Source organism: Fusarium falciforme, chromosome 13 (assembly GCF_026873545.1).
Source record: "Fusarium falciforme chromosome 13, complete sequence".
Lineage (NCBI taxonomy): Eukaryota > Fungi > Ascomycota > Sordariomycetes > Hypocreales > Nectriaceae > Fusarium > Fusarium falciforme.
The window spans coordinates 1585127-1612584 of record NC_070556.1 but is presented as its reverse complement, the minus strand read 5'-3'; the positions used below and the strand labels follow the sequence as shown (position 1 = coordinate 1612584).

Below are 27458 nucleotides of genomic sequence, written 5' to 3'. Positions count from 1 at the left end.
CATTCAATCAATGCCGCTGCCTGGTGACAGAGCACTCTCAATGGGTTCCTAGGTTCGCCGTATCTTCTTATCCAAAGCTAGTGTCTCCATTGCGGTGTTGGTGAATGGGCAGACATCGTGGTGGTGGTAGGAACCAGGTGCAAGGGCTCGGTGAGAAAGTTCAGTTTGAACCTCATAGCCCCTTGAAAAGACGGCGTTCCAGGGCCAGTCAACACCAGCTTTATGTTCAAGGTTAGGGAATTTCGAGACCAGAAGTGATGACGCTGGGTATCTTGGAAATTGGCCGCGACGGGGAGGGCTGTGTTGAAGCGAACAGCGTGTGTTGGTGATAATTAAAGGTCTAAGTTATGTGTGTCTGTGAGGAGGAGCCCGGCTCACTACGTAATATCCACATATTAGCCACCTGTAGATCCGGCTATCTTAGCCATACAGCCTCAACAGAAGGTCCTTACAACTCTACAACACTCCTCTCTCGCAATCCCACTAGACAACGAAACGCTAGACACCTAATCAGATCATGGGTTTACGTAGAGGGGTGGGAGATTCGCGCTCTCAATCTTCCAGAATTTCAGCTTGCTCAGGTCCTCCCCCCCCCCGGTATCCGCAAGTTAGCGACGCCCTGAACTGCCGCTTCTTCTTGTCGTTGTCGGGCGGCTCGGCCTGCTGCTCCTGCTGCTCCTTGGTGATGTTGGGGTTCTCCTTGAGGAGGTCGGTATTGCAACGGTTCGTCAAGTGCACAGCACAGGTCCGGCAGAAGGTCTTGCCTACGACGCCACCGAGACACCTTCGGATTCAACGAATTTATCGTGTTTGCGACTCGACGTGACCGTGTGTACGGTCTCAGCACCGAGCATGGTGGATCAAGCGGTCTGGTCCAAGTCTAGTCTTCCTCAGTTGCCTGGCGAGACCGTCGATGTAAAGGATATCTATGTCAAAGATGAAGGTGCCGTTACTCTGCTCGGAGCCAAGGGTGAACATGTGGCCATCAAGAGCGACATTGGAGAAGTTGTCGAGGTGGTTGTCCCTGGGATCTTCGCCTCCCGTGACCAGCACCGTTATTGTCGACAGTCCCTCAGGCAAGTGGTTGCTTCCCGTTGGTGTCGATGGAGAGGGGGACCTTAGTCCTGCTGGCTGGACTCCTAACTAGACTATCGTGGTCTGAGAGGGAGAGGTTCTTTAGGGCCACAAGTTTGTCGAGAAGCACAACAAGGTCTCCGAGACAGGTAAGTTATATTGTCTTCTTTATTTACGAGTCTTTGTGGCTTATAATCATATAGCAGAACTCTTGTATCAAACAAGCCACTCGTAGACTCGTCGTCTATATAGCTATGTCGGCATTAAGACCTCTAAGGCTAGTCATGCACCTCGTGATAGTATACTACCTCTGTTTCCCTTAACGTAGATGTCACCCATGCGTCGCATCCAACCATGCGTCGCACTTTTCCCTCTTCCACCTAACTTTTCACTTCATCAATCAAATCTCTACCACCAAGCATGTCACAATCAAATACTGAGGCAAAATCCCTCCTTGCCCTTCAAGCCCTTCAAGCCCTTCAAAATAACCCATAACTAAGTGTCCGAAGCGCTGCTGGCATCTATGAAGTCAATGAGCATAGGCTCCGTCGCCGGCGGAAGGGCATTCAATCTCGACGCGATTGGATCAACCCATCGCGTCGACTGTCTGATCTAGAGGAACAGATCATTGTCCAGTTCATTCTCGACCTAGATTCGCGAGGATTTCCCCCGCGACTGCGTGGTGTTGAAGAAATGGCCAACCGACTGCTCGCCGACCGCGACGCGTCACCCGTCGGCAAGCGCTGGGCTTCTAACTTCGTCAAGCGACAATCAGACTTCAAGACGAGTTTTAACCGCAGATACGACTACCAGAGGGCCAAATGCGAAGATCCGGCCATTATTCGCGATTGGTTCAGGCTCGTGAACACAATCGCGAAATACGGTATCAACCTAGCTGATATCTACCGGTATGGTGAGAAGCAAGTTGCCGTCAGAAGATGGAGATACGAGATGACCAGCCGTCGTTGACAAGAGACGCCGATTAAATCCTAAAAGAAGGGCAGGTTTCCCGTGATGGCGATGATGCGGGAAAACGCAGAGCCAGGTGCAAGTCACAGTAGAGGATTGGACAGGACGGAAGCTATCGGCTTGGCGGTATTCCAATGAAGAATGCGGAAGTCAAGACAGCGATCTGGAGCGAGCGTAGATGTAGATGGCCTGAGAAATCGAGTCGTCAGCGATAGAGAAACACCCCTTTATAGTTTTACCATTATGTCCGAACTGGTCAATTCTTCCCGTGTGATATGCCGTATGCCATGGGGAGCTGCCGATGGACATTTCTGTTTGCGCGAAGGGAGCCAACCGACCTGCAAGCGGCTGACATGAACGGCAAATGACGGAGGGAGCCTGATATGGGGTGGGAAAGTTAGAAGGCTGCTGTTGAACGCTTGTCCAATGGCGGTTTCGCATAGCCGTGTTGGAGCGGCGTGGACGTGTCGTTGCAAAATGTGGTGGCCAGAGACAGCATTGGCGATACTGAATCGTACCAGAGGACGTAAATGGGACCACTGGCAGCAAGTAACAGACACGTTAAGGGGCCAGCGGTTGTCTGGCGCACGAAAATGCCTAATAACCGAGCTGAAGTCTGTCTCCCTTGGTCCCCTTCATGTGGCATTGCCGGAAGAGTGGCCAACGACCCAGCTGCTGGATGACGTCGGCATCCAGAGTATAGTGATGCCGCAAACGAAGCAATTGGGCATGAAGTCCAAGACGAAGTGAATTTGATGGGGATGAGGTATCGTGGTATCGTGGTCTGCTTCAAGCGCAATATTAGTACTGACGCTGGAGTCTCGATTAGTGTCCAGGCCCCACCCTTTGTGCAGCCATTGTCATGGTGATCCATGGACTCCCTTCGGCTTTCTACAGCCACCCTCCTCATTGCGTCGGGGATTCGGCGACCCGAATAGCCAGGCTACCGCTTGCTACCACCACGGGTTCACTCCTTTTTGACTAAGGCCAGCGACGCGTTGACGGGTCGCGTAGAATCGCGTAGCCGCGTGCAAAGAAGCGTGTGGCTGGTATCGGGAGAGAAGCCAGGCGCTTTCCACTGGCATTGAGTGCTGGGATGAAAGAAAGAATTGGGCCTACCTAGTATCGAGTATAAAGAGATGGGATGAAGCCAGGATAACTTAATGGTCGCCACTTTTATTGAAGCTTCTTGATGATGGACAACGCGGCCCAGGGACCCGAGCAATGAATGAAATTTATTCCGCCTGAGAGGACTAACCTCATAGGGCTAAGTACGCTAGGCTATTTACAATTCTACGCCATTCTGCTCGCGTCTCCCAAAAGCTAGCAGCCTTTAAAAGTTTTGTCTAGGAGCTATGAGCGGCCATGGCGCTCATCCCTGTCGGTACCTGAGATACTTTGGCTCAAATCTCTTTAGTTATTAACTCGCTAAAGGTATAGGGAGGGTAATGAGAGCATAGAGGGTAATCAAGCGAAGCTTACATAGTATTGTACTATCTCCTTATTAACGTGATTGACCACAACACCGCCCAACTTTTTGAACTTCGTCCTTCTCGCTCCTACCCTGGACCGAAGCCGCAACAACCCGGTCCTGGGAATAACCAATAAGTTGATGTCTGCCCATCGTGGTGGGAAATATCACATTCGTTTGCCAAGGCATTAGCGAACTACCCTACTGTCGGGGTTCTTTTAATGACAGAAGTTTCACGCACCTTCCCTTGTAATCACACTTTCTTGGCATGCAAGTGTTAAGAAAGTAGCCTTATCTACACCTTAGTCCCTAACAATCGCACACCAAACGTCCCAACCTGCGCGTTGCGCAGCCGCACGCGGCGGCGATGGCATCGTCTACGACGAACCCGCCCGCTGCTCCGGATTCCTTTGACCTGGGTATCCACACCCCCGCCAACCTGAACCGAGGAGCCCGTGCAGCTCTCTTGCAGAACAGCCCCGCGATCGTGAACGGCCCAATTGGCGTCTCACCCGATCCCCGGCGCATGGCTCAAACGCCGTCCTCGCCACTTAATGCCACCACCACCACTGCCGCAGCTACGGAAGGAGCTCGCCCTGACCCCCCCTCATCACCTCCTGGACAACGACCAGTCTCTATTGTCGAATCAGCCAATAGGCTCGCACGCGAACGTGTAGAGGAGTATAACGCCAAACTGACGGTCTTCCAGGCCTTCTGTGCCAAGTTCGAAGAAGCTGCGCAGCAATTTACCACTGGACCGGAACGACAATTCGCCCAACAGTTCGCCAACAGCTTTCTAGACTCCTGGAGCCGCGAGCTCTCCGGTGCTGGACCAACCCCCAAGCCTACGTACAGCAGCGTCGCTGCCTCACCTCCTGCGGCTGATCCCGGCCATCTGCCTCCCCAACGCCAACGACAACAACAACATCGACAACAATCTGACGCCCCGCGTCGCCAGGGACGACCGGCGACTATCGCCCCACCCCGCGAGGACCTCCGGGTCTTCATCCGCCTAGAAGCTAGCGCCCCGGCCCGGACCCAGAGTTGCTACGCGATCCGGACCCACATCTGCGAAAAACTCGGCGCCATCTCAAACAAGATCCGGCAGGTATTCCCCGTCAGATCGGGATGGGCCGTCCAGACCGCCGACCCTGAGACCCGCGACTACCTCGTGGAGAAGCAGTCCGAGTGGGCGGCGGACCTGGGCGCCATGTTGAGATGAGCATGTTGTATTGATTAAAGAAGAAGAAAGACTAGCGCGAACCAGCGAAAGCTATAGACAAGAAGACATCCACATCCCAGCCACCAATGGATCGGAATAGCCATTGATCCGTCAAAGCAACGGATCTCAACACTCCCACTCGAGCCATTGGTGCGAGATGTTTCTGCGTAACAGAGTGTGGCCTCATTAAAACCTCAAAAACACCTTCGTGGGTGAAAAATAGGAAAGAGCTTCTATTACCACACCTGCGTTGGATTGTTCGGTCGCCGGGGCCTTAGCACCCTGGATCCCCCAGATTGTTTGATGATTTGATATTTGTGAGGCGGACAGCCTTGAGTTTCTGGTCACTGGAGCCTTAGCACCCCATATCCTCCAGATTGTTTGATGTTTGGATGAAGCCTTGGAATCTTCGATCACTGGAGCCTTAGCACCCCAGATCTCCCACTTCATCACGGACAGGTGGTTTTGATGTTTGGATGAAGCCTTGGAATCTTCGATCACTGGAGCCTTAGCACCCCAGATCTCCCACTTCATCACGGACAGGTGGTTTTGATGTTTGGATGAAGCCTTGGAATCTTCGATCACTGGAGCCTTAACACCCCAGATCTCCCACTTCATCCTAGGTTTAACGTTTGTTTGATGTTTGATGTTTGAATGAAGCCTTGGAATCTTCGATCACTGGAGCCTTAGCACTCCAGATCTCCCACTCCATTCTAGGTTTATATTTTCCGAAATAAATGTAGAGGACATTGATACTATCCTTTGTTGATATTGACGGCTGACTACGATAGTCGAACTGTCTTGCTTTCTTTGGCCGGATCCGATTGAGCAGGTTCCGTTGTATGTCTCGTAGGACTGTGGTTGTTAAGGCTGAAGAAGCCAATCCAGCGGCGTTCGCTGCGTTTTTTGTGTTTTTGTGTTTTTGTGTTTTGTAGTTTTGTAGTTTTGTAGTTTTGTAGTTTTGTAGTTTTGTAGTTTTGTAGTTTTGTAGTTTTGTAGTTTTGTAGTTTTGTAGTTTTGTAGTTTTGTAGTTTTGTAGTTTTGTAGTTTTGTAGCTCGGCCATGTGCACCTGCAATGGGATTCTTTTGCAATTGGATCCTGTGTGATCCGTTTCTGAATGAAATGGCTCTTGTATGTACGTATTGAGCGTTCAGTTATAGCTGGAATTGTTGTAGAATTTGTTATAAGAAGCCGAGGAATTCCGAGCTGAGGACCTGTGGGTCGCTTGGAGGCTCGATGAACGAGATAGACTGTTGGGCACCCATTCTCTCCCACTTGGGGCATGATGAAAAGGGATAAAAGAAAAGAGAAATCGTGTGAACTTGATATAATAGACTTTCGACGCCGCTGCTTCCAAATCCCAAGTCAGTTTGTTGGTAGGTTACTTGGTTGTCGAGAGATCGCGGAGTGTCAGTTGGCCAGGTGTTCCCGGCCACCTCCTTTTCTCATGATCCATACTTGCGTGACCAACAGCGAATCATGGGTTGGAGAGGCCCAGCGCGTTGCGAAACACGATAAACCGGTCTTTTGGGAGAGCTTTCGTAAGTCCGTCTGCGATTTGTTGCTCGGTTGGGACATATTGGAGTTCAACGTCTCCATCCGAGACTCGTTCTCGAACGTAATGCCATTGAAGATCAATGTGCTTAGTCCTGGCGTGGAACTGTGGATTTTTGGCCATTGCAATTGCCCCTTGATTGTCCCCGTAGAGAATAGTTGTTTGAAGGTCTCCATGTTTGTATTGGGCCAGAAGTTCGCGCAGCAACCCTCGTAGCCAGATCGCCTCTTTGGTGCATTGTGTTTGTCCCATGTACTCCGCTTCGCAGGATGATAGTGCGACCGTTGGTTGTCGTTTGGAGTTCCAACTGATGGCGCCTGTGCCGACGTTGAAGACGTAGCCAGCCGTTGATCGTCTGGTGTCGTGATCGCCAGCCCAGTCTGAGTCGCTGTACCCAACTAACGGTCTGAGTGGTCCGCTGAAGGTGAGTTCCAAGTCGATCGTCCCTCGCAAGTACCTCATGATGCGCTTGACGGCTTGGACGTGTTCGTTGGTTGGGTTTCCCAGATATCGGCTGCAGAGGGAGACGGCAAATGCGATGTCTGGGCGAGTGCCAAGCATGGCGTACATAAGTGACCCAATTGCTTTTGCGTACCATAGTTTCGTCGTTTTAGGAGCTCTGTATTCGTCTGGGACAGGTTGGAATTTTGACGTGCTCAGGGGAGTTGTGACTGGCTTGCTCTCCCACATGTCAAATTCCCGTAGGACCTTCTCGACATATGCTCGTTGGGAGAGGAAGATGGCCTTGTTGCGTCTGTCTCTCCGGACGGACATTCCCAGATAGTACTGACACGGGCCAAGGTCAGTCATTTCGAATTTCTCGCTCAAGGCGGCTTTGATTTGGCGGATTTCTTCCTTATCGGGACCAGCGATTAGGAGATCATCCACGTAGACGGCGATGTAGGTTGTGCCACGGATGAAGACGCCAACGTCGGCGTTGAGTGGTTTGAAGCCGAGGGTTTCCAGGAAATCAGATAAAGTCTGGTACCAGATTCGGGGAGATTGTTTGAGGCCGTAGAGAGCTTTCCGCAGTCGGAAGACTCTGCCTGACTTGTCGTCGAAACCCTGTGGCTGAGTCACGTAGATTTCTTCTTTGACGCCGCCATAAAGGAAGGCAGTTTTGACATCCATCTGTTCCAGTTCAAGGTCTAGGGCCGCAGCGATGGCGAAGATCATTTTATAGCTCATCGGCTTGACCACGGAGGCAAACGTTTCGTGGTAGTCGATTCCCTCTTTTTGTTCGAAGCCTCTGACGACGAAGCGAGCTTTGAATCTGGTAATCTCGCCATCCTTTCCCCGTTTGAGCTTATACACCCATTTGCCTTGGAGGGTATGTTTTCCTGGAGGCAGGCTGACTGGTATGAAGGTGCCGTTTCTCATCAAGGAGTCGATTTCGTCAATCATGGCTTGCATCCATTGTTCGCTATGAGGCGAGTTCATTGCTTCGGCAAAGGTTTTGGGTTCGGTCGGTTCAAGGTTGTTGGCGATCATAGCCAGGTGAATGGCGATCATGGTGAAGCGCCACTGGTTTTGTTGGGCTGATGGGTCTTGTTGAGCTAGGACTGTGTATCTTGATGGAATTTGTCCTCGGGTTTCCCGTACTGGAAAACGTTGTTGGGGATGACCGTCGGCTGCTTCCGCAACGACTTGGTGTTCGTCGACTGCACTGTCGGGGCTTTGTGTTCTTTCTGGAGTCCCCAGTTCCACATGGAAGCTTGGCTCGTCTTGATTCAGTTGATAGGATTGGCTGGGGGCTGACTGTATCTCTTCGTCTGTTCTGATGTTTTCGGTTAGGGGTATAGTTGGAAGAGATGGTGTGAGATCCATCCGTTTTGCGTTGGGTTCGTCAGTTGGTTGCTCGGATGCAATTCGTTTTCTCAGCAGGGATTTCTCATCGAACACGACGTTATTCGCAAAGAATATTCTTCCATCGTCGTCGACTAAGACGTAGTTTGTGCTCCCTTGATAGCCGAGGAGTCGGCAGGGGACTGTCTTGTCGTCCATCTTCTTCCGTTTGGCTGAAGGCATCTTTGCAAAGCCTCGGCTGCCGATAACTCGGAGATGGGAGAGATCCGGCACTTCCTTGTGCCATGCTTCATAAGGTGTGATTTGACGACCCGAGGCTGGTGAGAGGTTTCGTACGTATGCCATGGCTTTGAGGACGTATGGCCAGAATTTCTTTTCCAGTCCTGAATGGATGAGAGTCGCTGTGAGCTTCTCGAGTAGGACACGGTTTGCTACTTCGGCCACTCCGTTTTGTTCGTGCTGCTCGGTAGCAGAAAAGATCATCTCAATCATCTTGTTTTCGCAGTAGAGAGTGATTGCATCAGCTTGGTTTTCTCCCCCTCGATCGAGGCGAAGGTAACGGCAGCGACGGGTTGGTGTCTCGGCTTGTTCCAGAAGTTGTCGAAGGCAGTTGCCAAATTCGGACTTTTGCCTGATTGGGAAGACCCAGGTCATTTTGGTGAAATCGTCTATGAAGCAGGCCCAGTATCTATGGCCGTCGATGCCTTCGTCTGGGAAGGGGCCAGCGATATCGCCATGCAGGCTCTCCAGTGGTCTTGTTCCTTTTCGAATGCATCCGCGGTGAGGCCTTTCCTTCATGCGCCCTTTTACGCACGCTTCACAGACGTTGGAGTCAGATAGAGGAGTGATGCCCGTGGACATCTTCATGAGTAAATGCACGTTCTGTTCTCCCAAATGGCCGAGTCGGTCATGCCAGATCTGCAGTTTGGGGTCGCTGACAGAGTATGCGGCCATGGCAGTGTGCAGTTGTTGGTCGTCCTCGTCGATCACGTACAGACCAAATTTCCTAGTGGCGCTGAGGATGACTTTACCGTGGCTTGTAATGACGGCTCGTCCTTTTCGAAATAAAATAGTTGCTCCATCTTCCTCGAGGGCTGAGACCGAGACAAGGTTGCAGTGAGCGTCTGGGACGTAAAGTGCCTTATGAAAGATCGTTGTTCCTTTGGCATTGTTCCGTATGGTTCTGAGGGTGTATGTGCCTTGCCCCGCGGGCATAATGGCCGAGCCAGCTATGCCGTTGATGGCAGAGCCGGTGAATTTCTCGAGTGATGTAAAGTTCTGTCGACGGCAGAACGTGTGGGAGGAGGCGCCACTGTCCAATACGTGAATTCGCTCGAGCAGCCCGGACGGCTCTGATGCAGCCAGGCCAAACTGGGGTTGAAAGGATAGAAGGGCCGCGTTTAAGAAGGCGACGGCGGCAGTGTGATCCTCGTCGAGTTCCAGTGACGAGGTGTTCTCCCTTTCTCTTCTCAAGCTTGGCTTCTCGTCGTCCACTCCGAAGTGCTCGTTTTCTTCTGAACTCCTCAAGAAGGTCGGGGTGTAGGCCAAAACATCCGGCCTTGGTATGACCTGGTTTGTTGCAGTGGCCGCACGTCTGAGCTACTCGTTCTTTTCCAGGGCCACGCATTCTAGCCAGCAGAGCCGTTTGCGTCTTGGCCTTTTCTCGTTGTTGAATGTTCATTTCCTCTTGCTCTGCGGCGGCAAGAGCGATTTCGAATGTTACGGCAGGTTTGGTTATTTCTCCGTTGGAGCCTCGCTCGGGTAGCAAGTTGTGGTTTTGGTAGAAGGCAGTGAGGAACATTTCGTATTCGGGGCCAAGTCCGGTTAGGAACTTATTGATGAATTGAGGCGTGCCGATTTTGCATGTCTCGTCTAGTTGCAAGAGTTCAGATTGAGCTTCTCGCAGCCGTTCTGCAAAGTTCATGACTCCCGAGCATTGGTCTAGGGTGAGGCAGTTGTATCGTCGGTCGAGCTCTTGGAAGACCGCACTTCCTTTTGGTTTGAAGCGCTTCTCAAGCTCATCGAACATCTCCGTGACGGTCTCCTTGTCCTTTACCTGCTCCCTGGCGTTGTATCCAAGTCGATTGAGGACGGCTCCGCACGCGCGTTCCTGCTTGGAGAGCCAGTTGTCGATCTTTTCGACGGTCGCGGCGCTGGTGCCGGTGGGTTTGTCCTTGTTTCGTTTGAACAAGTCTCCGTATCCCGACATTGTGAGATGGTCCTTCATTTCTCGGCTCCAGTTGATCCATCCGGCTGTCGATTCTAGCTTCGGGATGTTGGCTAGGTTGCCAAGTGTTCCAGTCGATTCCTTCGAGGCCGACATGCTTGAGGATGGGTTCCTTGATGGCTGGACGAGAGAAGGCGTAGGAAGAGTGTGAGGTAGGCTCAGGTGAATCTTCCCTTTTCGGTGTAGCGATGTCTCTTGCGAGCGCGAAGCTGGAGTTCTGATCGTTGTTGATGGTATCGGCAACGGGTGCGTCAGAACTCCCACTGGATGTAACGTGGATTTGTTCTGGTTCTGATGAGGCAATCGAGGCAGCTTCAAGGCTCCAAATGCTGGTTGGACTTGCGTCTGAAAGCGAGTCGTCGGTGTCCAAGTGGGTTGCCCTAGAACCTATTGGAAGGACTGAGGGCTCACTTAGATCGTAGGATATCGCATATCACCACCAGGTTCGTGCGACCGATGCGAAACGCGGCTCGGACCTTAGGTCGTGTATCCCGTTTCATCCGGTTTCACATGCGGTTTCACGTCCGGCTTGTCGCATCAAGTACTCCAGTCCGAGAGAGGACCACTCGAAGATGCAAGGTCTCAAAGGTCCTGTGCAATCCATCAACAGAATTCGACAGCGGAAAGTTTGTCAAAGTCAGCGACACGATGAGGAAAATGTTGCTTGTGGAGGAAACAAAACAATGTCGGTTTCTAGAGCGGTCTAGCTCTCAAATTAGAGTCGTGTGAGGCCATCATGAGGCCGAGTCTCGAGTAAAAATTTTGCGCAAGTATTTTGGTCGAGAGGCTGGTGACGGATGAGGCCGGGAGGCGTGCAAAATCAAGCACTTGATTCCTAGATAAGGCGGCTAGCAGTATTCAGTGAAAATTCGGGTAAGGTGTGATGAGTATCTTTAACGCAGTGGAAGGAGGCGGTTAGACCTCGAGTTATATTGGAAATTATGATTAGGAGGATACTCAGCTGTAAGGTGGCTTTCCGGGCTCATAACCTGTTGAGATGAGCATGTTGTATTGATTAAAGAAGAAGAAAGACTAGCGCGAACCAGCGAAAGCTATAGACAAGAAGACATCCACATCCCAGCCACCAATGGATCGGAATAGCCATTGATCCGTCAAAGCAACGGATCTCAACAGAATCTTCTGAAATGGTCGTCGAAACGGAAGTAGCTCGAAACCGTTCGTTATCGGGTGCTCATTGCGAAGGAGCAGGCCAATCTCGCTAGGATGGAACCAGTTCATCCAAGCCATAACAACCCAAATGAGGGTAGCATCGAAAACGAAGATAAAGGCTTCGGTTCTCATGAGATGCCCGTCGTTGCCCTCAAGGTACTCGATGACTCGGAATAAACTTCTTACCCAGATGAGTCCGCTTGTGACATAAAGCGTAGTGAGATATTGGCGCCACCGAATCGAGGGCTCTTGGCTCTTCTGAGTCGGGGCTAGATTCATCCGGCGATGGAAGAGGCTAACGACCACGATGAAGATGCCGAAAATGGCCAGCTGGAAGAAGAGGCCGGCGATGATGACGTACTCGCCGGACTTCATGAGGTTGTTCCCATCGTTGGCCCCAGACATCATACTTCCGCCTGAAAACATCCAGAGTCAGCAGGGATTCTATCACTAAATGGGGGCTGGGGATCATTAGGTGCATACCCGCTGACTGGAGCTCGAGCGATATAACATCTCCCAACACGAAGATCTTGGTTAGCCACCGTCTCTTGATGACTGCATGTACCTCTCCTTCCGTTAGAAGGATGATGCGACTTAATATCATGTAGACAGAGGCCGCCATCAGAGCCGGTGCAATAAGAAGCAAGACACTTTGAACAACGTAGGGGCCTAATGTCCAGCAGCCAGGGTCCTCATTTGAGTTAATCGCACGGCCAACGTATCCGGCTACTTCAGCTGCGGGGACCATGTCAGTGCAAGTGAACGATAGAAAGCCGAGGTGTTTGAAAGCCTCTTGAAGTGACTAACATATACCGCCGAGGCAGAAAGCAATCATGTACCAGGTTTTGGTCATTATCATCTGGAAGATATGAACACTCGTTGTGACGGCGAAGAGCATGATGAATATGATGGCCGCGGCTGTCGAGGGCTCGAAGCGGTAAAAGGACCACTCTGCATGTCGATAGTTGGGGTCGCACTCGGCAGCCATGTTTTGTGAGGAGTACTAAGCGTGATATTGTTTGAATGGTTTCCGGTGAAGATGAGACTGGGGTGAAAATCCTCGGTGAAATGGTTTAATTCGGTTTCCCTAACATGCCCAGAGGGCGTGACTCACTTTTAAAGGTTTTCGAAGAAGGATGATTTCTTCTTTCATGTCTCCCCCAACGGAGTATTCGAGCCCATGGAGACCCGCCATGGCTACGCAAACATTCATGCCAGAGAACCGGCAGTCTAGGAATCACGCACGGCTTCCCCAATCATAGCTCGGGATTCGCCGCTCGGGCCACGGACGCTGGGGCCTCATTCTGGATATACTTGGAAGACTCGGGGGCCACTTGGCATTCTTAGCGAGCGTGAATGGGGGGGGCTCTGCCATTTTCCACAATTCCCGGCGCATCCGAATGCCGCGTATTCGCGTTTCAGGCCCCTTGTAAGCCTATAACTAGCCCTTCTCCGCCATGCGACCCTCCCATGATTGGCGACCTCTCAAGTTACTTTCGGTGGCCCGCGCCATCAGTCGTGTACGAACCCGCGGTTGGACATACATACCTTCACCGATGTCTTTTCCCGCGTCAGTGACGACCGGGGCATCCAAAATGATCCCACGACGCTCGCATACCAAGTCTCGGAGCGGATGCCGGGAGTGTAAACGGCGGAAAGTCAAGGTATGTGTGTCATCGGCGCAAGATTATGGAGCCCCTTAATCCGCCTTTCCCTCGAACTCCGCCGGACTTTACTGAGCTTTCACAATGGTCCTTCATAGTGTGATGAAAGACTTCCTTCGTGCTTTAACTGCGCCCGGCGTGGGATGGCATGCAGCTTGGCTTCCCTCCCACAGTCCTCCCAGGACACCGACCCCGTCCGGCGGGCTGGGATGAAGATGGAGCCTGAACCGAGTCCGCTTCGCAATGATCCGTTCCTGGCCAAACTTTGGGCTACGCCGCTGCCAAACCCTTCTGCCGATTTCTTGAACCATGGCCTGGAATTGATGCACCACTACTCCACTGTCACCGCCAACACCCTTGCCCTCAGGCTGGACATGCAGCATGTCTGGCGCATGGTTGTCCCCGAGATGTCATACAGCTCGCCATTCCTCTCCCACGGCCTACTATCTGTCGCTGCCCTGCATAAAGCTCACTTGCTGCCCGCAAAGAGAGACAAGTATCTGGATATCGCAGCCTACCACCAAACCCGCGGCATGGAAGGCTTCCGCGGCATCTTTGCCAATATTGGCGAGGAAAACTGGAAACCTGCGTTCTGTTTTTCATCCACCATTGTCATGTACGCTTTTTCTTCCGCGGGTCAGACCAAGGATGCCATGGCGGATATTCTGCAACTCTTTGTCTTGATACGTGGCCTGCGGTCTAGCCTTTTAGTTGGGCGGACGGAGCTCTCAGGCACACCGTTATCCGCATGGTCCCAAGGCATCTGGATAATAGGACAGCACGACGAGGCTTCTTATGAGTACGTGATCTTGTCCTCCCCGAAACCGATATCAGCTGACTCTGACACCGCAAAGGTTTGACCCACCACTGGATCACAGTGCTTTGCCCCTGGACACTTTCAAGGCGTTGCGCCGTCTGTTCTCCTTTTATCGTACTAGTCTTCCGGATTCCAGCAGAGCAGACTACGAGTTTGCCACGTTGCAGCTACGAAAGGCGGCAATACTCATCGCGCATGCCGGCCCCCAGGCAGAGATCGGCATGGTCATGTTCTTCCCATATGTTATCCCTGCGAATGTCATGTCGGACATCCAAGCCAAGAATCCCTACGCTCTGGTTCTGTTGTCGTACTTCGCAGTGTTGCTGAGTTTTGTCGAACAGCAGTTTTGGTACGTCAAAGGTTGGTCTAGGAGGCTCCTGAAGGCCATCGAGCTGCAGTTGGCCCATGACCCCAAGCATTTGAAAGTGACAAAATGGCCGAGGGCTGTGACGGCCAGATTTTTTTAGGGCCTAGTTACTACATCTGAGTACAAATCCTTCTTGATCAGGAAAGTGGCATGCTATGCCATCTGTTCCGCCTGACTATAGACAGAGATTGCAGTTCGAGGACCAGGGCGATGTACATGTGAGCATCTAGCCGCCGAGTGTGGGACGTCTGCAGATATAAACCAGACTCGACTGCGAACTGCCACCCCACCCCTCTCTGACGTTCGTGGAGTTATGCGTGATGGAAGACACAGCACGGCGCCTGTCAATACGTCACTGACTCTGATCTGCGCGCCAGTCTCGCCAGTACAGTGTCATGTTGTAGCCGATAATCTGTCTGAGCGGCTCGGTTTGTCAGTGACCATCTAGAGCCGGCTGTACAGTACGTCTGTCAGAGGTATCGAGTACGTACGAGAGGAGTGGTGATGTGGCAGATATGGCAAAGAAAAGCCCACACCGGCTGTTCTCAGAGTCTGAAATACATTTTCTCAGATTTGTTGCCATGCCAACGATCATGATGATAGTCCACAGACTGGTGTCGACCAAGGTGATGATGCAGTTCGTTTTGGAGCTGCCCAAGTGGCTGTACCGGCCCATGTTCTGTGTCACTAGCTCGTAGCTGGTTTAGAAAAAAAAAAAAGGGGGGGGGAACAAGGGACCGTTTGCCCCGGGACAGTCAGCGAACACTGCAGTATCGTTTCGTGAAACTTGTGTTGGAAGCGTACCGTGAGGAGTGTCAGAACATCGAAGGCTGTCGACCCAGTGCTAATGCGCACGCATACCAGAATAAATAGTAATACGAGAGTAATCACCTGCGCCTTTTACAGTGGTTTGTTGAGTTTTGCGTTGAAGAACTGCATGATGAGTGGCGCTCCGTCTCTTTTGAGAGCTCCAGATGAGCAATGATGATGAGCCAGTATGCAGAACACGACAACTCAGTTAAAACTTCGGCGCTGGAATTATGTGATTCCCAAAAGAATGATAATAAGCATTCCCGCCTGGGCTTCACTACTTGATGACATCAAGGAGGTACTAGGGCTGTACACGTTGCAGGCAAGTACCATTTCACGGCTTGTGTCGTGACGTACGTACGAATCCGACTCAACACATTTCGGACCTATGAGGCTAGCGTTTCACGCTCGAGGAGGACTACGTGTAAGCTGCTCAGCCACTTGGGCGACCGATGCCCAGAGGTCGCATCAAGATGTCCGTCCATCTGCCGCCTAAAGCGCGGATGCGAGAATGCGAAAGCGAGCGTTTTTAGTATGGAACAGTTCAGACCCCGCACTCGTTGGATCTAATGTCTAAGAAAGGTTTTGTATAAAACGCGAACCCGAATCCGAACGCAACACTGGCCCGAACCAACCCAGCCCATCACAACCCGACTAATGATGAACCCTTTTACTACGTACCATAGCAGCATAAATCCCAGGATGATCTGTCGATGCTGTGAACCCTCATGAGATCGACGGCCGGGCAGTCGGGGAGGTCAGTAACCCCGATGGGCTTGCTTGAATGCCACTTACTGATGTCACTCCAGAATGCTGCTTGTATAAAAGCAGGAATACCTTACCAGCCTAGAACTTCGCGTTTGATGTCGGCATCACACCTGTACCGACTGAGTCAGTAATCTGAGTACCACCATGGATATAGGTAGATATCCGTAGATTGAGACTCTCGGAACCGGAGGACCAAATCGCGGACGAACGGCGGACAAACGGCGGACAAGCGGCGGACAAGCGGTAAATTATTTGTCTTCTTTGCTTAAGGGGGTAATTATTAAGCGCACCATCAGGGTTCATTGGCACCCCTGCTTCGCGTTGGAAAGAAAACATCGGACCAAATTGGGAGGGCGACCGCCCTAGCCAGTCCGGGTTTTTTTTGCTTCCCCAACGGGGCCCAGCCGTCCCTTCGAGCCTTTCAAGCTGCTAATTATTCGATGAGGTGCTTAATAATCGACCTGAACTTTGAATTTTAAGCACTCTGGGTGGAGACTATCATGCGTTACCAGCGTCTCAGATTGCAGTTGATTTGCGCTTAAGGGTATCCGTTGTTTATTGCCGAGTCTCAGTCTCGTTTCTTAGCCAACACCCCATGACTAAGGTAGACGACCAGGTCTCTAAACCTCCGCACAAGTCCGCTGCATATCGAGAACGAACATAGTTTCCTAGTTTTATTGGTGTGACCACGTCTTCGTACTTAAGACGCAAATCTCCCACACTTCCCTCTCGGATTCAGTCATCACTATTTCACTCCACGCCGGCTTCTTTACCTCACCTTGCACATCACCACAGTCTCTCATCATGTCTCGTGCCCTCCTCATCACCGGCGCGACCGGCAGACAAGGCGGAGCTGTTATCAACGCTCTCGTCGCAAAGCAGCCCTCAGACTTTCTTCTCCTCGCCGTCACCCGCAATGCGCAATCCCCCAGCGCAAAACGTCTCGCCGCCAAGTCGCCCAACATCAAGCTGGTCGAGGGTGATCTCGAATCAATCCCCTCTCTCTTTCAATCTGCCAAGAAGGTCGCCGGAACTATACCACTCTGGGGCGTTTACTCTATCCAAGCATCCGGCGGCAAAGCTACCGTATTGGAGGGCGAAGTGAGGCAAGGAAAGGGCCTGATTGACGAGTCAATCAAGGCAGGCGTCCAACACTTTGTCTACAGCAGTGTTGATCGCGGCGGTGACGAGAGATCTTGGGACAATCCAACCCCTGTACCACACTTTGAAACTAAGCACCGGATCGAACACCACCTGCGCGACTCGACTTCCAATGGCAAAAGCACCATGGGCTGGACTATTCTGCGACCCACAACTTTCATGGATAATCTAGGACCGAGTTTTGCAATGAAGGTATTTCTGACACTTCTTCGCGACACAATGAAGGACAAGCCGGCACAATGGATCGCAACCGAGGACATCGGCTACTTTGCAGCTGAGGGTTTCTCTGACCCAACGACTTGGAACAAAAAGGCCATCGGATTAGCTGGCGATGAATTGACCTTTTCGCAACTCAGCCAGTCTTTTGAGAGGGCCACGGGAAGTCCGGCGCCGACAACGTTTAGTTTACTTGGAAAGGCGCTGAAGCATGGCGTCCCTGAGATGGGTGGCATGGTAAGCTGGTGGTACGATGACGGATACGGCGCCAATGTGGCAGAGATTCGGAGGATTCATCCCAACGCGACGACTATGGAGGCGTATTTGAAGAAGAGCGCCTATGTGAACCAGACGACATAGTCCAAGCGCTAGGGCATTCACGCGATGGACTCGGCTACTTTACAGGATGCTTGCCGCAAGTTAAGGAAGATCGTGGCGTAATACAATAATTCAATTTCCATTCTCACTCTTCAGAAGGCAAACCCTCTCCTTGTGGAGTATTTCCTAGGCTCACAGCGAATTGCGGGATCCTATCATAAACACATACTACTGGACAAGATGGCATTGAGGACTTGACACGGGCACAAATCACTTCCTGATATTGAGTAACACTTACCAAGCCTTGACAGTTCGGCAAAAACCTGACGGGTTTGGCACAAATAATTAGAAACTGGCGGACCACCACATTTCGTTGAGCAAGCTCAACCAACCTGCCTTTACCCATTCCCATCTCGTTTTGGTAACGATGAAGTGACAGTGTTCAAAAGACTCAGAGGGAACTCTAGCACGTTCAAATCCATTTCCACTTCTAGCTCGTGCTTAACTCGGTCTAATGATCCATGGACCCAAAGCTCTTGCTAATGGGACAACGTCCTTATCCTGGCTCGTGCCGTACAGGACCAAAATACCTAGCTACTACCAAGTTCCGTCTGGTTGGACGACTTCGGTGTTTGGCCAAATTTCTCACCTGGCGGCTTGTTTTCGGCGTATCATCTGAGTACCAATGAACGGCTTTAGGCGTAAACCGGTCAAATCTGCCGGCTTCCTGGCGTCTAACAAGCTTCGTAGATAGTTGCGAATGACGCTTGATGAACCTGGAGGTCCAGTTTTTACCTAAACGGCTTGTTATTTCCCTGTTGACGGAAGAGGGCTTCGACGCAGCTTCGAAGTTGGCTATGAGTGAGGGCGTAGCCCAGGGCCTCCTGCCGTAGAAGTCAAGGCGATCTGTGAATATAGTATGCTGTAGTGAAATTGTTGTTGTCTGCAAGCAGGATGAATTGGAATTTTCAATCAATTGGAATCACGGGGAATCAAGGTATCTGAAGGCCCGAACATGACAAATGACACGTTGCGGAGGCTCTATAAAGCGCCCTGTCCGCTGTTCTGTTTTGCTGTTCTCGCCCAGGTAGACAAATTGTGGAGAGGCAGCCCGGCTTACTTAACGTGGCTGAATGTCTAGGTAGACAAATTGCGGGTCCGGGCTACATCAAGAACTTGGTGTTTGATGAATACGGCAAAGCAACAGATGGCTTTGGGCGTGCACAATCTCTGACTAAGCCATGGCCAACTTGGAGCTAGGTTGCCAGCTGAATAAATCATTCGTACTGTCACCCTGACTAGGTCCATTGGTAGAGTTATTTATATCTCGCCCTGTGTGGGAGCAAGCAGCCTTCCTCTATCAGGAGATGAGTCTAGAGAAAGTTTTTTTTTAGCAGTTAGATCAGCTAGGTATATTAGCCTCAATATAGTTTAGTTTAAAACTCTCTCGATGCATAAATTAATGGTGTGGTAATAGTTTATTGTACGATTCCAAGGGTGAAATTAAATGCATCGGCCCTCTTTAAGAGCTCAATTCAATCGTAACTTAGGCCCTCCTTACCCCCAGTTACACACCTCGTCTCTCAGGACAACTTCCCGAAAACGGCATTATATCCGAAATCCAAGATAAAGAACAACTAATTATGACCAGGGTCGGGAAACCCCACGCTTAATGCCGAGTTCCATAAGCAACTACGGCCTTCCGGCTCAACTCATAGAGTTTATACAACCAGTTTTATCTCCACAAAGTCCGGCTACTTACTACGTAGTTTTGCGGACTTCCAGACAAATAATTTGTCAGCGTTTAATATAAAACCTAGAGAGTTCTAGAAGTATAAAATAAGTCGCCGTCCGCCAGCTAATTATCACTGTTCGTTTCGTCAAGCTATTACCTTATATCGCTCCTACTCGACTGACCACTCTCTACTCTACTGAACAATGCGATCCCTCCCTCAGCTTGCTGTGCCTAAGGGCTCCACTGTCCTTGTGACTGGAGCAAACGGTCTCCTGGGCTCCCACATTGCTGATCAGTTCCTCACTTACGGATACAAGGTCCGTGGAACTGTTCGAGATCCAGAGAAGAGTTCATGGCTCGCCGATGTCTTTGAGAAGAACTATGGAAAGGGAAGCTTTGAATTGTTCAAGGTTCCAGACATGGCTGCTAAATCCGCTTTCGACGAGGCTGTGAAAGGTAGGCGACCTTATCTGTGGTATGACTTGATCTCTTTGCTAATATGACAATCTAGGCGTCTCTATCGTCGCTCACTCAGCGTCTATCCTGTCCTTCGACTTCAACCCCCACAATGTTATTCCTGACGTCATCGCCGGGGCTATCAACGCCCTGAAAGCAGCTCACGCTGAGTCCAGTGTGAAGCGTTTCGTATTCACTTCGTCATCAGCCGCTGCTGTTAGCTCTACTATCGGCGCGCCTGGCATTAAGGTAACAGAGGAGACCTGGAACGAAGATGCTGTCAAGGAAGCATGGGCAGAACCGCCATATACTCCTGAGCGAGCCGCTCCTGTCTATTCTGCCAGCAAGACCCAGGCTGAGCAGGAAGTTTGGAAGTATCACACGGAGCATCAGAACGAGCGTCCTGACCTTGTGGTTAATACTGGTACGTCATGTCGATAAGACTTACTTCTTCTCACTAGCTAACACTCTCTAAGTGTTACCTAACGTGAACTTCGGAAAGTCCGTTGATCCCGTCCACCAAGGCTTCGCCAGCAGCGCTAGAATGCCCGCCTTGTTGTACAATGGACAGGTTGTTGACTTCCACCACATGGTTCCTCGACGTATGTTCCATTATTTCTGCTGGACCGAGCCCAAACTGATGTCTATTTGTAGAATACTTCATCGACACGCAAGATACTGGCAGACTGCATGTTGCCGCTGGTATTTTTGACCACGTACAAGGCCAACGCATTTTTGGCATGGCTTATCCTTTCAGCTGGGACTCGATCCTCGAAATCCTACGAAAGATTGAGCCGGAGAAGACATTTCCCGAGAATTTCTCGGGTGGAGAAGATCCGAACGAAATCGAGCCCCGCGATAAGGCGGAGCAGCTCCTCCGTGAGCTTGGCCGTCCCGGCTGGACGACTTTGGAGGAGTCGATCCGGGGTACCCTCGAAGGCCTGCAGCTGGCCGAGAAAGCTGCCTCCGCCTGAGGGAACTAAATGGTTAATGGATGATGGAGAAATCGAGGTGGTAGAGAAAGATGTCGAGATATTATAAATATGCTGGGTGCTTGCCGGTTCTCTGGTTATAGACGGGAGGGATAACGAATAAACTAACGGGACGGATGGCTGTTCAGTATGGTGACTAATGGCTACCTGGAGAATATGCTTGATAAGTGGTGCCTCAGTCTAGGCACCTAGCGACGCGATCGAAAAAGGAATAGTCTAACTCCTTGTCAATTTCCGACACCAGCGAGGGAACGATGTGGTCATAAGTATGCATGATCTCAAGAGTGTTGAGGCACCTTGAGCAGTCAGCCGAGTTAGAATGCGATCGCGGAGCTTTCTATCGCACTTGCCCACCTGAAGATCCACGTCGCCCGAGCCCTCCTGTCACTCGCACGCCGGTGATGGGACTCCCACCACACCCTCTTGCGGTGGTAACGCAGATCTCAGGGATTGAACACAGTGTCGCACGTATGGCTCGTGCGATTCTCCAGCAAGCCCATGGAGCACGATTAGCTGGAGCCTGGACGGCTACTCCATCTCAATCGGGTCGAGCCACCACTCCTACAACGATACGGAGAGAGATGAAAGCCTCCCTTCCTCGCCATCTCCTACCCCTGATGAGCGTTCACAGGCGACCGTCGTACTGCTATCTTACAGCTCTGTAGGTACTGCTGCGTGGCCTTACTTTCGAAGCCTTCACTATGGCCACGAGATTTAATTGTCACGGCAGCTCCTCAAGGCCCCATTGTGTGTGTTGAGGGGGGCCGGTTTGGGGGGGTGGCCGGTTACTAGGGTGGTTGACTTAATTAAGAGACGGAGTTTATTACGACTGGGGCTGAGGGTTAAGCCTAAAGGGCACTAGCACCGAATATCAGAATGGCACCAGCCCTGCGAGGTTAAAGCTTAGCCTGCACGAGTACTGGCCCGGAGTTAGAGATGTTAGGTCCGTGTCATAGTGAGGACGTGATACGCATGCTCTCCATTGCAGGTCATCCATCAATACCACAAATTCAAACATGGTACCGTTCAATCCAGACAAAGACATTCCGGACCTCTCAGGCAAGGTCATCCTCGTGACCGGGGGGAATGTTGGCCTGGGCAAGCAGACCATCCTGCAGCTCAGCAAGCATAACCCAGCACACATCTTCCTCGCCGCGCGTACAGAGTCCAAGGCCCTGGCCGCAACTGAGGACATACGCAAGGCCGTACCGGACGCGGCGCCCATCACGTACCTCAACCTCGACCTCACGTCCTTTGATAGCATCAAAAAGGCTGCCATGGATTTCCACGCCCAGTCGCAGCAGCTCCACATCCTCATCAACAACGGTGGCATCATGGCCACACCGGCTGGTACCACCAAAGAGGGCTATGAGATCCAGTTCGGCACCAACCACGTCGGCCATGCTCTCCTCACGAAGCTCCTCCTCCCCACCCTCAAGAAGACGGCCGCGGCTACCACCCCGCCCCAGGACGTCCGCATCGTCAATCTCTCCTCCTCCTTTGAGAATAAAGCGCCCGCCACCAACATCTACGAGTTCGACAAGCTCATGACAGACATGGCATCCACCCCGACATTCGTCCGCTATGGCATCTCAAAGATCGCCAACATTCACCACGCCCGCGCCCTCTCCCGCCGCCACCCCGAGATCCGCTCAATTGCCGTGCACCCAGGCGTCGTCAACACCAATCTCACGAACGGCCCGGCTGCTAGTTGGCCTATTATGAGGCTCATCCTACCCCTGGCTGGTTTTTTTTCTACCAACGTGTGGAACGGCACTAAGAATCAGTTGTGGGCTGCTGTCAGTCCCGATGCTAAGTCGGGCGAGTTCTACTATCCCGTCGGTGTCACAGGCAAGGGGACTAAGCAGTCGGGCGATAAGGCTCTTGAGGAGGCGCTCTGGGACTGGACCGAGAAGGAGCTCGAGGGTCATGCGTGAGTAGTTTTTTTAGGGCTATGTATACTTTAATTGGAAGTCTGAGTAGGACTGGTTAGGTACTAGGGTATCCTAATTTCTTAGTAAGATTTGTATTTTAAAATATGCTGACACCCTCACCGAAGGTAGGGAGGGTGTAATACAGTCCAAAGAATGTATCTCTATGGCATGATATTTCATACTAATAACTCTCTCTGTGTGCTGGTGCCCTACAGAGCGGTGCGTGCATGACCGTGACCTTTTTTCGCCCTCTGTGTACTATGGCGACGTCATCAAGAAAAAAGAGGTTGGAATAGTGGCTGGTCAAGTTGCGGTTGCTTACGCTGGTCTTGGTTGTGGACTTTCATTAAAATACCTGTTAATCTGTTAGGAATTATAGAGCCTCAAGTGGCACTATAGATACTTATTAGGGGGAAAGGAGTAGCACCTATGATAGACCCTATATTAATAATAGCTCCTCTAGCTGCGACGAGAGGAATAAACGACCACGTTATATAAAGCATAGCCTAGAAGTTCACATCACAAGCCCCTTAGCGACATCCAAGTCCAAGTCCAGTATAAGCATAGCGTAATACTCTCCGGAGTTATTAATTAGGTCAAGCATGCTGCCCATTATCTCGGCAACCTTTCAGACGGCCGCGGCTGTCTAATCAGAGGAGGTCACGCCGAGGGAAATAAGAGTTATATTAGGCAGGTCGGCGAGATCTTCCATACGGGAAGCGTCACGAGCAGTGGCAAAGACATTTATGCCGCGGGACGCGAAGGCACGAGTAAAAGTGTTTCCTATTCCCCCGGCACTGCAGCCTGTAATTAAGAACGGACTTGGCCATTGCGTTGCTAATGATTAAAAGCCAAGGAGTGATCTGTAAGTGTGGGAAAGCCTGGGTTTCCCGCTCGAGTCATCGTCTTGCAGTCGATCCCAATTTCCTTTTCCCGAAACCGTCGTCCGAGTCTGGCCGTGCGGCGTCAGCGAAGCGAGGGGAGCGTCATGTTGGCATTGTTCTCCGAAGAAGGGATGCCGACGACAGCAAGGGAGTCGACCCGGGTAAGTTCAACTGAAGCAAGGAAGGAAACCCATTTACGGATCCGGGTGTGAGGTTTGATGTATCGGTTGGTGAATCGAGCTAAGCATCCTCCAAAGGGCTTCAAAGGCGGTAGATAGCATGCAATGGTGTGCGAAACTAGACTCGAGGAGGGACCAGAACAGGAGTCTATCTTGGGAGACAAGACAACCCCACTAGAGTTTGATGCTCACGGTAGTGCTCGGATACGCCCTCGTGTCGGCACTCGTATCGGCACTCGTATCCTCGGAAACTTGGCGGGGTTGAAGCGGAGGAAGAGAGTTTGCCACGATTTAAATGACGGAGATGCAGGGTCCAAGGGAATTGGACTGAGATTAACTACCGGTAGAGCCGCTTATTCGCGCGAGACCATCTGCCGTTTTTTGTTCCTGATTCCGGGGAATTTGGCCCACTGTTTTATCACCCCCTTGTCGCATCTGCCGTTCCTGGTCTAGATAGCCATGGATTGCGTGGCTGTTCTCCGAGGAGAATCGCCTTGGTCCGAGCATCGTCATTATACGGCTGGGACGCCAAAAGGGTGGCCGAGTCGTCGAGATGACGCCCCAGCACCTCTGTCGCATTGCCAGTCTATCGAAGGTCGAGCATATGATTCAGTTCATCTTAACACGCGTTCGTCTTTCCCTTTACTCTTCTGCTCGCCAAACCAGCCAAGTTGGTGCCATCTTCTTGCCATATAATACGACCCTTTGCACAGCCCCGATGCCATTCCCTAGGGGAGGGCTCATGTGCCGACCGATCAAGTCATGCTGGTGCATTTCTGGGACGACAGCCCGCCCTCTCCGCAGAATGTCCGCAGCATCTCCGCAGCCACTTTGTTCGTAGTCATAACCAGTACCTCCGAGGTATCCACACGGGTCCGAGGTGTCCGCGCGGGTCCGGGACGATCAGACACCTCCGAGCCATCCGCACAGCGGGAACGCATCCCGATCCCTATCTGAATAGGTCGACCAAAGAAAATAAGCAAGGAAATCAATATATAAAGATGGCGTGGAACCTTCATAGAGCCGATTCTGCAACCCCAACAGCTGCGGAGCCCAACATCCTCAAAGATCCAAAGCCGACAGTACTTGAATATGGCACTCAAAACCCTCTTTTCTACCCTCCTCTTACTCCTTATTTCCCCTTCTCTTGCTTTCATGCCTGCAAAATCCCAATGGCAGACACTGGCAAGCCTCCCTGTCGCCCCAAGACAGGAACACACAACCGTCTACCTCCCGCACGACAGCATCGCGATCCTAGGGGGCATCGTTCCCAACAACAGTGCCACACCCATTCCCTTTTCAAGTACAACCCTGGTCCAAATCTATTCTATCAAACGCAACACCTGGCGCACCGTGGCCCCTCTCCCAAAGCGGCTCAACCACGTCAACGCCGCAGCTGTAGACGGCAAAATCTACGTGCTCAGGGGGCTGGACGACGGTGGTGAGGAGCAGAAGGCACTGCAGGCGGTCTCGGATACGTGGGTGTACGATACCTACGCAGACACCTGGTCTCCCCTTCCGCCCCTGCCGGGTAATGAAGCGAGGGGGATGGCGGCTGGGGTGTGTACAAGGGCAAGATATTTCTCGCCGGCGGATTTTCGGCTTTGGGCTTGACGCCAGGAGGCCCCCACGAATCTGTCGGTCCCGTTTCCGTCTTTGACACGGCTACTCTGAAATGGCTCCCGGATTTTCTTCCTCAGCAGGCGAAAGCTATCCCACAGCCGCGCGACCATGCTGGAGCCGCCGTCATAGATGACAAGCTGTACGTCATCGGCGGATTCGACCACGGAGCGTCCAACCGCAGGGACACTGTTTTCATCCTGAACATCCAAAATCTCAAGGCTGGCTGGAAGACTGGCACGGCGAGGATGCCGACTCCTAGGGGCGAGTTGACCGCTGCAGCTATGGGCAGGAAGATATATACCTTTGGGGAGGGTAACCCGAATGCTGAGAGGGGGTTGTTTAACGAGACCGAAGTGTACGATGCGGAGTCCAACACCTGGACTCAGCTGGAACCGACGAAGGTTCCCAGGCACAGCGCTCCAGGTGTCGGCGTGGGTGGGAAGGTGTACATTCCTGGTGGTGGGCTGGCCGCGGGAGCCCTCCCTGCGAGCCTATTTGATGTGTATGTGCCTGGGTGTGAAAAAGGGTGGTAGAGATGCGTCAGCGTCCGAGAGGTGAGAGGTGGAAGCTTCCATACCCTTCTCAGGTCTTTCAAGTCTGGTCCACCGGGCCTGGCGAAACGTCTGAGTCGCGCCCGGTCAGCCGGACAACTCTGGTGGGAGAAACCTTGCACTGAAGGAGGCCGGGCCTTTCGTCGTGCGGCAACGATGCGTCGTGTACGGGGACGGCGATATAGATCCTCGAGATATAGCTAAGAATGGGGTTCTACGGTGTTTCGACGGTCGAGCTCTCGCGTCGCGTTTTTTTTTATTAACGCGAGTTGGGGGAGGTTATTCCAAAAGTGTGGGGGAGGACTTAAATGATGATCGAGCTTGCGTTTTTCCTCGAAACGGTCGGGTATCTTCGCCTAAGAGCTCGATTGATCTTTGACGCTTCTGCAGGCTACTGCGCTTTGTTGAGGAGGACGGAAGATCGTGTAGCGCAAGCATCCTCGGCGGCTTGGAACGGTCAACGCGTAGGTGCAGAAGCCAATTACTGATGCTGGTGTCGAAGGGGGTTTCCACGAAGCCCAGGTGGTCGGAACCATCCGCAGATTGGAGATTTTATCGATAAGCTTTCTGTCAGACAATTGGCTCCACATGGACCATTGATGGCACCGAGGTACTTCCCTCCGCTAAACAGCCAGCCTGAAACCGTCACCTCCAACATCCGTTATGGGAAAAACAATGCCATATATGTGAACGAGGGGGGTATCGAAGCCAGAGGTATGACTGCTTCTGTGATGTGTGTTAGAGAACGGCAATCGGGTTCAATGTTTGGCGCCAAAGAGCCGTACTTTAAGGCCAGTGATGATTTCGGCAAAGTGAGAAGCCGCTGGGAGGACCTGAGGAGGGAGCTTGATAACGTTGTCAAGTTAGACCATGTGAGTAAGCTGACCAAGTTGAGTAACTCGAGTCTGATCCTATTATCCCCAGCCACACATTGTCAAAGCTATTGAGCTGGTGATGGCTGAAGGTGAAAAGAATCCCCCATGGCTCATTATGGAATACATTCCCCAGAGCTTATCACCCAAAGATCTTGACCAAAAGGCCATTCCTATCGTCTTAACCCACGTCAGTAGTGAATTGACATATATGCACGCCAACCGTATCACACATCGTGATGTTAAACCAGACAATATTCTACTCCAGGACTCTGAACCGTTAGTTGCCAAGCTGGCTGACTTTGGCACCGCGAGACACATCATACGTGAATACATGGACACCTTCACCGGGTCTCGAATCTATATGGCGCCTGAATTTTTCGAGCGGCCATTGCAGTATACCAACAAAGTCGATCTATTCTCTCTTGGCCTGGTTGCTTTGCAGTGTCTGACGAAGTGGGATCCCCAATCAGACGAAGCATGGGCTTCTGGATCTTTGATCGCCGTGGGCACGAGCAGTGGATGCGCGATGTGATTATTCCATGCGTTGCTGATGCGCCGTCCGTGTTCCAAGCATGGCTGACTGGGATGTTGCGCAAACGACCTAGACAACGAT

The 27458-nt window shown here is 51.7% G+C and overlaps 7 protein-coding genes across 7 annotated transcripts; 6 read left to right on the top strand and 1 right to left on the bottom strand.

Moving 5' to 3' along the window:
- Positions 1 to 3881: 3881 nt before the first annotated feature.
- Positions 3882 to 4736, top strand: NCS54_01488800 (Hypothetical protein; the record flags this gene model as incomplete). The annotated part of the gene is made up of 1 exon (XM_053160009.1): positions 3882 to 4736. One exon carries the CDS (start codon positions 3882 to 3884, stop codon positions 4734 to 4736), a length of 855 nt encoding a protein of 284 aa, XP_053015984.1.
- A 6546-nt stretch (positions 4737 to 11282) lies between these two features.
- On the bottom strand, positions 11283 to 12483 carry NCS54_01488700 (Hypothetical protein; the record flags this gene model as incomplete). The annotated part of the gene is made up of 4 exons (XM_053160008.1): positions 11283 to 11314; positions 11369 to 11911; positions 11979 to 12230; positions 12303 to 12483. 4 exons carry the CDS (start codon positions 12481 to 12483, stop codon positions 11283 to 11285), a joined length of 1008 nt encoding a protein of 335 aa, XP_053015983.1.
- Positions 12484 to 12976: 493 nt separating this feature from the next.
- Positions 12977 to 14443, top strand: NCS54_01488600 (Zn(2)-C6 fungal-type domain-containing protein; the record flags this gene model as incomplete). The annotated part of the gene is made up of 3 exons (XM_053160007.1): positions 12977 to 13159; positions 13258 to 13958; positions 14014 to 14443. The coding sequence occupies exons 1-3, from the start codon at positions 13052 to 13054 to the stop codon at positions 14441 to 14443; spliced, it is 1239 nt and encodes a 412-aa protein (XP_053015982.1). The 5' UTR covers positions 12977 to 13051.
- A 2282-nt stretch (positions 14444 to 16725) lies between these two features.
- Positions 16726 to 17658, top strand: NCS54_01488500 (NmrA domain-containing protein; the record flags this gene model as incomplete). Its single annotated transcript, XM_053160006.1, has 1 exon — positions 16726 to 17658. The coding sequence occupies one exon, from the start codon at positions 16726 to 16728 to the stop codon at positions 17656 to 17658; it is 933 nt and encodes a 310-aa protein (XP_053015981.1).
- Positions 17659 to 19554: 1896 nt separating this feature from the next.
- NCS54_01488400 (Epimerase domain-containing protein) lies at positions 19555 to 20781 on the top strand (the record flags this gene model as incomplete). Its single annotated transcript, XM_053160005.1, has 4 exons — positions 19555 to 19807; positions 19863 to 20231; positions 20284 to 20409; positions 20462 to 20781. The coding sequence occupies 4 exons, from the start codon at positions 19555 to 19557 to the stop codon at positions 20779 to 20781; spliced, it is 1068 nt and encodes a 355-aa protein (XP_053015980.1).
- Positions 20782 to 21815: 1034 nt separating this feature from the next.
- On the top strand, positions 21816 to 22736 carry NCS54_01488300 (Retinol dehydrogenase; the record flags this gene model as incomplete). The annotated part of the gene is made up of 1 exon (XM_053160004.1): positions 21816 to 22736. One exon carries the CDS (start codon positions 21816 to 21818, stop codon positions 22734 to 22736), a length of 921 nt encoding a protein of 306 aa, XP_053015979.1.
- Positions 22737 to 24951: 2215 nt separating this feature from the next.
- NCS54_01488200 (Kelch repeat-containing protein) lies at positions 24952 to 25952 on the top strand (the record flags this gene model as incomplete). The annotated part of the gene is made up of 2 exons (XM_053160003.1): positions 24952 to 25274; positions 25337 to 25952. The coding sequence occupies 2 exons, from the start codon at positions 24952 to 24954 to the stop codon at positions 25950 to 25952; spliced, it is 939 nt and encodes a 312-aa protein (XP_053015978.1).
- Positions 25953 to 27458: the final 1506 nt, after the last annotated feature.